This window comes from Gambusia affinis, linkage group LG12 (genome assembly GCF_019740435.1).
Source record: "Gambusia affinis linkage group LG12, SWU_Gaff_1.0, whole genome shotgun sequence".
NCBI classification, from domain to species: domain Eukaryota; kingdom Metazoa; phylum Chordata; class Actinopteri; order Cyprinodontiformes; family Poeciliidae; genus Gambusia; species Gambusia affinis.
The window spans coordinates 18719767-18727869 of record NC_057879.1 but is presented as its reverse complement, the minus strand read 5'-3'; the positions used below and the strand labels follow the sequence as shown (position 1 = coordinate 18727869).

Here is an 8103-nt window from a genome sequence, read left to right as displayed (position 1 = left end):
TACTCATTCTTGAGTGAGTTCATCAATAAATCTTGAGTTAAATGATAATTATGAAACTTATTAAGTTTGTTCCTAGCAGCAGTTTTCAGCATAGAGTGCAAGGCTAAGATTGCAACAAATGCTCTTATCTCATATTCTTCATAAGCAGCACAATATTTCTATATCGTTGTGTTTTCATAAAATTATTATTATTATTTAGCTCCTAAGCAAAATTTATGCACAGTACAAATTTCATGGTCTGCACAAAGGCCTTCAGAGACTTCTTGTATTAAATTTGAATTAGTTTGGATTATGTCCTTAAAAATATCCAAACATCTCTGACTTTAATTCTTCTGAGTGACATCACACACAGCTGCTCATATCACATATAGATTTCAACATCATCCACCATGAATGATGTTGAAATCACTGAGTGTAATAAGTGTGATCACTGAGTCAGCACTGAGTGTAATAAGTGTCATAATTTTAACACTTATTCTGGAAGCCAGGTTCACCTTGTCAAAGTAAACAGACATTCACCTTCTTTTTCTACAGTGACCAACAATGAATTTGTTTATTGATATTGTTGAAGGAACAAATATGTGTTTAGATGTCAAGAATTTTATTTAAACCTTTAACAAAGAGCATTGTCATTGATGTTACTTTCAACATTTAGATTTTTTTATATCTGCTGATTGTTTCAAAAGTCACTAAAAATATCTTGTTTCCTGCATTTCACACTGATTAGCATAGGAAGTATGACAAAGCAGCTGTTATAACCTAAGAGCCTTGTGATAGTGCAAATTATCACTATAATACTGAGGAGCTACAAGCAGCCATATAAGGTCTTGTTAAAAAAAGTGGGACAGTGCTACATAGGGGACAGAGTAAACATGGAGACAGAGCTAATTTGGTTACATAAATCCACAAGTTATTTCTTGCCTACATGCAAAGTATCAATGAAACAGAAGTCTAAATATACTAAGAACCCTGAACACACCAGTCTTGCAGGCTTAACATGTGGAAGGCAGTGTCATGCTGTGGGGATGCTTTTCTTTAGGGAAAGAGGCTGGAGCTGAATAGAGGGTGATGATGTAAGCAGAGGCGGTCCTAGCCTGTTTGGCGCCCTGGGCGAACCACCTTTTTGACGTGTTGAGGCAGAGGTGCATTTAAAGGTTGCAGGACAGTTAGTTTCGAAAACTAAAATTGGACACTCCTGGTTTAAATCAAAACAATAGCTTTGTCAAAGTTCGATCAAAAATCAACGTAAGATTGTGTTTGAAAAAAAATGAAATACAAATTTCAGTCTCTAATGTCCACGTCACAGTTATGCACTCATACGTTTCTCTAATCTTAAAACAAAAAGTTCAAAAAGGAAAAGTATAAGGTTCATAAACACTTCTAAAAGATGTGCTATGTGTAACTCTAAATGCTCTTTATTGTAACTTATTACTGGTCTGGTTTCAGCATGTTTCAGGCAGCAAAGCAGATCATCAGCGCAGAGTGTTTGCACCTGGCAATTACAAAAGCTCCATGAAAGGGGGAGCAATTGTATTTTTCCTGATCCAACCAATGACATTATCCTGTCTCTAGACAGATTAATAACATGCATACATCTGCATTCACTTTGAAGTGATGAATATTCTACCAATTACAAAAATATACTCCCACACACTCATACAGGATGTGCGTCCACTCAGATACTCACAGGCATTATAGCAATAGTAAAGGTTCGCATAGACTGTGGAGAATAATAAAAGACAAAGCAATTAAAATAACTCCTTTTTAATCAAATGGATTACATTTTATTGGGGAATTAAATAAAACAATACAATGCTGTGCCGGGAAAGCAAAAACAATATTATCCAAAGTGTTAAAACTACATATAAAAACGCAGATAAAAGAGAATGACACAAGATTCATGGCATATATTTAACAGCGAGAAACAACTAATAACAACAGTAAGAGATTTGGAGGGAGGGGCCTTAAGGGAAGTGACAATAAGCTCAATCTATGACCATGATATTTACTCAAACGGTAACCGTAGTGGCATCTTGGATGTTGAGTACAACGCAACCACAGAATACAAAGCTCCGCTCTGCTGCAGGCGGACAGAACCTGGTCCGGGAATTTTGCTACTTGTCGGGAGTGCCGTGGATGACGCCAGCAGATTCAGCAGAACTAGAAGACGAGAAGAAGATTCATTGAGAAACATCACAGATTTTACCAATAACTGCTATTAATAGCAGGTTTAACAAAAGCAACTTGTTTAATGTGCTTTAAGGAAGTCACTCGGAAATACAAGATTTTGGAAATACAATCAAGTCATTTTAATAAACGTACAAAAAGTTAAACTTTGGTTATTCTTCAGGTTCTTAATTGTAAGGTTCTGTGGTGTGTTTGCAGTCTTCCACGATTCTTCAATTATCCACTTTATTTGTTATATGGAACATGACAAGGTTTTTCGGTTATTATCAAGTTGTTGTTTTTTTAAGTTGAACTAACAAATTTACATGATACTTTTTACACATTTGAACCTTTCACAGTGGGTCTCAATAGCTTTGGCTACAAATAATAAAGAACTAGCTAATGTTTTTAAATACACTGTACTGTGTAGATATAATAAACAAGTTTTTCATGGAATAGTTGCATTAGATTTCCAAAACAGAATAACACTAAAAACACCAGTAATATTTTTATGCCCATTTTTCTTGTCATTAAGTTAAACAGTGGACTTTTTTAGGTAGAATTTAAAAATCCTATTTCTGCTAATTTTGATAATTATGGTTTAAGACAATGAAAACCAAAATGTTGCATCTCAGAAAACTAGAATGCTGAGAGAAAATCATAAATCATAGTCATGAAAAGTTGTGTGGAAGGAAGACATGTGGTAGGAAAAGGTGCACCAACAATGGGGATAACTGTAGCCTTTGAGTGGACTGTCCAGTAAAATTCATGTAAGAATTTGGAGGAGCTTCACAAGGAGTGACCTGAGGGTGGAGTCATTGGATAAAGAGCTGCTACAGCAGTACCAAAAAAGGGAACAAAGGCTAGTTCAATGACCACAGTGTTACTATGCCTGATTGACCAGTAAAACTTGCCTGATCAGAACCTTAGGGGGTTTGTTAAGAGGAAGATGACAGAAACCAGATCAAACAATGAAGACGGCCTAAAGGCCGCTGTCAAAACAACAACGGAGCCACAGGCTGATCACTTCCATGTCACGCTGCACTGATGCAGTAATTCATGCACCAGGAGAACCAACAAGGTTTTAGGTACAAATAAATAAACATGTATGCCTCACATTTCTCCTTTTTTGTTAAGGTTATATAATTTTCCAGTTTTGTGGTAAAGTGAATTTTGGTTTTCACTGTGTAAGTTGTAAGAACTATTTTCTATGTGAAATGAATACAAACAATATGTAAGTTTCACTTTCTAAAATGATGAAAAATAATTAATGTTTTTGTAATATTCACCTTTTTTTGTACATTTACCTGTCAGAACAGAAAACAGCACAAGATGTAAATCAAACCAAAATATTTTGTGGACCGTTCATAAAGATCCCTTAACCTGCTGGAAAAATTCCCATGTTGTTCTGAGTTGAATGTGTCTAAACTAAATGTGAGATTTCTTTCAGACTGACAAAAACAAAACTGCACGAATTCAAAAGCGTAATTTAGAGTCTGAGGGAGATGCAAATGGCAGTTACCTAGGCCAGGAGAAACTAATTAATTTGCATACCTTCCATCTATTTCCACACTGCTGGCAGAAGACAAACGTGGTCATCGGTTCATCAGCACTTCGAGTTTGAACCTAGAAATCATTCAAGAAAATTGACACAACTTACTACCAAATATCATACTTTTAAAATCCCCCTGATTATTCATTCAGAGTGATAAATCAAATACAAAGAAACACATTTAAATATATTTGATGTATGCTAGTAGCATGCTAAAGTTTACAATACTGTAAATGGGTGCATTGTAACTGGAAATTTGAAATTAAATTTGCCTGCTATTTCATCACAACATAAACAAAGGTCTTTTCAGAGTTCATCTCTACCTGTGTGTAGGTGCAGTTCTTTCCCTTGCATTTGCCACAGGTGAATAAATCAGTCTGTGTGCCGCCGGTGGTGGCCATCTGGTGGTCCCTGACAGCTTCTTTGGTCAAATTCTTCCTCATTTCCTTCAGCTCGTCACTGGCCATTTCCTAAACAATGACAGCAGAAGAAAAACTTTTAAATATATGTTGTGATTTCTGGTCTTTCTATGCGCTGGAATATTAACAACACCATCAACAGACACCATACCTCTGCGGTCATCTTGGCCATCCGCTCCGGGGTTACACTCCCGCAGAGCACGGTCCTCCTTAAATTGGGATTTTTCATATCTTTTAGATTTGAGATCCGGCTCCGCACACGATTCTTATATTTCATGTCTGTGTTCTTAAATTCTTGGAATATATGTGGGAGCAGGTCAAGGATGATATTTTGAAGAGGTGAAATTTTCTTCACCTCAGAACAAAACAAGAAGGCCAAAAATGAAAAACGTAATTGAAAATTATTGAACTTGGAGTGTTTTTTTTCTTCTTAAAAGAATAAAAAGGAAATGCTTCATCGAGTTTCCCACTGAAAAGTGTCTAAAAAAAGCCTATAACACTATTCCCAAATATAGACAAATACATAACAAAGTAATCCCTGGAACTGAGCTTCAAATAAATAGAAAATGTAAAGGATATATTCTTCAATCTGTGCGCCAAGCTCCTCACAATCAGCACCAATGGCAATATGATCCTCTGAAAATGATCAAATATAGTTAACATACATAAACCAGCAAAAAGTAACCAAACAACATGAGTTGGTGTGCAGTGTTGGGTTATACCTCCGGTCTGCAGAGCACTGGCCAGCATCTCTCTGCACTTGAGCCGGATGGAGTCGGAGGTGGTTGGGGCGCGAGGAAAGGTGGTGGTAAACGTGTTGGAAGCGACTTCAGAAGTTTCACTTTTGCTGCTGGAATTACTGCAGGAGCTGCTGCAGAAGTTAGAAGAGAAGCTGGAAATCAATGGACGCAACAAAGCACTACGACAAAAATAATAGAAAGTAAAAGTAAATAAAAAACATTCAAACAATGTTTCTCTTACCTCTCTTCCTTAGGCTCTGGGCTTCCTTGCGATGGAGAGACAACAGGTGTTGTTTGTTCTTTTCGCTTCTCATCTGGAGCTTTTTCTCCACCTCCCGGCTCATCTGAAGAGTAATTATCCAAGTTTGGAAAATGTGAATCTCAAGTATATATGACTAAAAAATATAGAATTCATATTATTAAACAAGGAGTTGACAGTTTCTACATATAAATCCTGGAAATTCCACAAATCTATCTAAAAATATAATCATGATATATTACTTAAATGTAACAATGATAAATTAACATAGAAAACAAATACATAAATCAGGTCTTACATACTGAACAAGTGAGCTAAAACATGTATATTTATAAAGAATAAATACAATTCAATCTTGTTTACAAGAGCACATCAATTTATTTGATCAATTATATAATTGTGATGTAAGTGATAGTTCAGTGGAGACAATGCTTCTGTAAACAAAAGTGACTGGTTTGAAGTGAGCTCTCTGAGAAGACTAGCCAATCAGGTCTTTTATTTTTCAGCAGTGAAAAATGCGAACCTCACAACTGTAAAGTGGAGCTCATTGGTAATGATATCACAGTGGACATTCTCCATTTTTTTTTTATTTTTACAATGATTCTTATCAGATCAGCAGAAAACATCAACAATAAAAATTACCCAAAAGCTTCTTCCAAGACTTGATCAAGGACTTGGCGAGAGAAGTCACCTCCTCATCTGTGCTCTGCTTGCGGATCGCATTAACAGACATTCCGATTCTGGTGGACTGTTGGGGAGGGGGGAAACCTCATCAGTAATTTAGACTAAAAACACTGCCTGAATCCACAGAAACTAAAAAATATGCATTAAAAACAAAAAAAGGCATACCTGGAGCAGCTCCAGAGTCATGGGTACACTCCGCAGCTCTTTCAAGAGATCCAGTGCCCCGGCCTACAGAGAAAAGGAAACAAGAGACGTTTGAGTGAAACTTTAATGCATCTAACATGGTTCCTTTCTAGTAACTCCATTTGAGTAAAACAGACTCTAAACTATGGGCTATAAAAACTAGATTTCCTGAATTATCTGTGTCTACTCCAAGTCATTTTGAAACAAACATGCCTTACTTGTAATCCTTTATTGTGGCAACTATTTTGACTGTGTGTAGGTGACTCTGTGCAGTTTGGCATAAAGCACTTGGAGATTAGTAGGTGGTTTCATGTTAAGCACATTGTAACTTAACTGTCACAACAAAGATTTATGAAACTGACTCTTTTAGAGTAGACAGATGTCTCATAACAACAGCTGGTATTATTCAAAATGTTAGAAGCATTTACCATTAGTAACTCCTACTTTAATACTGGTAAAATGACTCAAAGTTGTATAACAAAAAATATGATGCTTGAATGTAGATAGACATGTGAAAATATCAGTGTTATATATAAATTTATTGATATTAAAGTGAGAAATTTAATGTGTGATTTTCTTAAACAGAACAGGGTAAAATACATGATTGACTTTGAATGTGTTACTATTTTTAATTAAATGGGTTTTTTTCTTAGGGTTATTAATGTGTGTGCATAATTATGTGTGAAGGCTATGAATAAAAATTATACTAATAATCTATATATTTTAAATAAAAACTTCAACAGTGATATTGAAATTATACAAATAAATATAATTGAAAGAAATCACACTTTAGCAACAGTACTGATGGCAGGGTAGTTTAAATTTTATTTTCAAGTCCCTCTGACTGATACGTTTTAGTGTATAAAATTTTATATTAATATCAATACAAAAAGTTGTTTGTAAAGGTCCCCTTTGGCTTAAAATATAAAGCTGGAGCTGCTCAACATAAAATAATGTAAAAAAAAAAAAATCAAACAAATTAGGTCCAGTGAAGTTTACCACATACAAAAAAAATACATAAACAAACTTAGGGAAAGTGTATTTTTAATAGCAAGAGCCTATCAACTGAATGCTACTCCATTACCAACAAAAGCTGCAAAAACAAAACAAAAAACTAAAGTTTCCTCATTCTTAACATTCGTTTCAGGGCTAATGCTTTGATATTCCCTTTAAATTACAATTTGGGCTCAACCCGAGGATTCATTTTAAGAATTTATAAGCATTGTTCTCATTCTGTAGAGTAATCAGAGTAGTAAATGTTTACATATTGAGCTATAATTGAATTAAAAAATTGTTACAGCTTTAAAAATGCTGCTACACACAGTAGTAATATTGCATGGATAGTTGCTTGGCGGCTACATATTGAGTGTCCAAGGCGAACTGGGGAAGCTAATTCACAGCGTATCAAATGCATATGACTTCTGCGTGAATGATATTATCTCAATTTATGCTGCATTGTCAAACGAACACTAACTTTTGAATATCACATGGATCACTTGTTGATTTTTTTCACGATCATGAACCTTACAATGCTCCTTAGGCTGCTAACTGCTAACTTTTTAGTAGCACAAATAAACAGACTGTCAGTAAACAACTTGTTTTTGTCAGCAAACGGGTTAGTTCCAAACTTCATGAATTTTAGCTGTGAGTCTTTATGCTGGAGATAGGTGTGAGTAAATTCGCGGAATAAATAACTAATATTTGCATCAAAAATGTTCTTATTGCGTGAACTTGCTAGAAGCTAAATTAGCCTCTGCTGAGCTCCATCGTATCCCATTAGCGTCCATGCTAGCACGGTCGGCTAATAGCGTTCATCTCTCCGAGAACATCTCACCCCGTTTTTCTTCTGCGCCATTTTATCCATCTTTTTAGCGATTCTGATAATCTCCTCTTCCTCCTTCTTCCCCATCTTGATTTATCTGACAGAACGAGACAAAAAAGGCGCAAGCGAAAAGAAAAATACGGGACAAAAAGACCACGCCAGTGAGGAAAAAGCGGTAGCGGCGGAGACGGCAGCGTCAACTTGGCGGACCGGGACCACACAGCGACTGCCCCCGTTGTGTAGCAGACCTGACTAGAAGATGCCCGCTTGTAAGATCC

General features: G+C 35.9%; 1 protein-coding gene across 1 annotated transcript; it reads right to left on the bottom strand.

Moving 5' to 3' along the window:
- Positions 1–1748: 1748 nt before the first annotated feature.
- tcea1 (transcription elongation factor A (SII), 1) lies at positions 1749–8103 on the bottom strand. The gene is made up of 10 exons (XM_044133449.1): positions 7838–8103; positions 5986–6048; positions 5779–5884; positions 5119–5221; positions 4860–5008; positions 4717–4773; positions 4289–4443; positions 4042–4188; positions 3721–3792; positions 1749–2160 (listed from the first exon to the last, which is right to left on the bottom strand). The coding sequence occupies exons 1-10, from the start codon at positions 7910–7912 to the stop codon at positions 2152–2154; spliced, it is 936 nt and encodes a 311-aa protein (XP_043989384.1). The 5' UTR covers positions 7913–8103; the 3' UTR covers positions 1749–2151.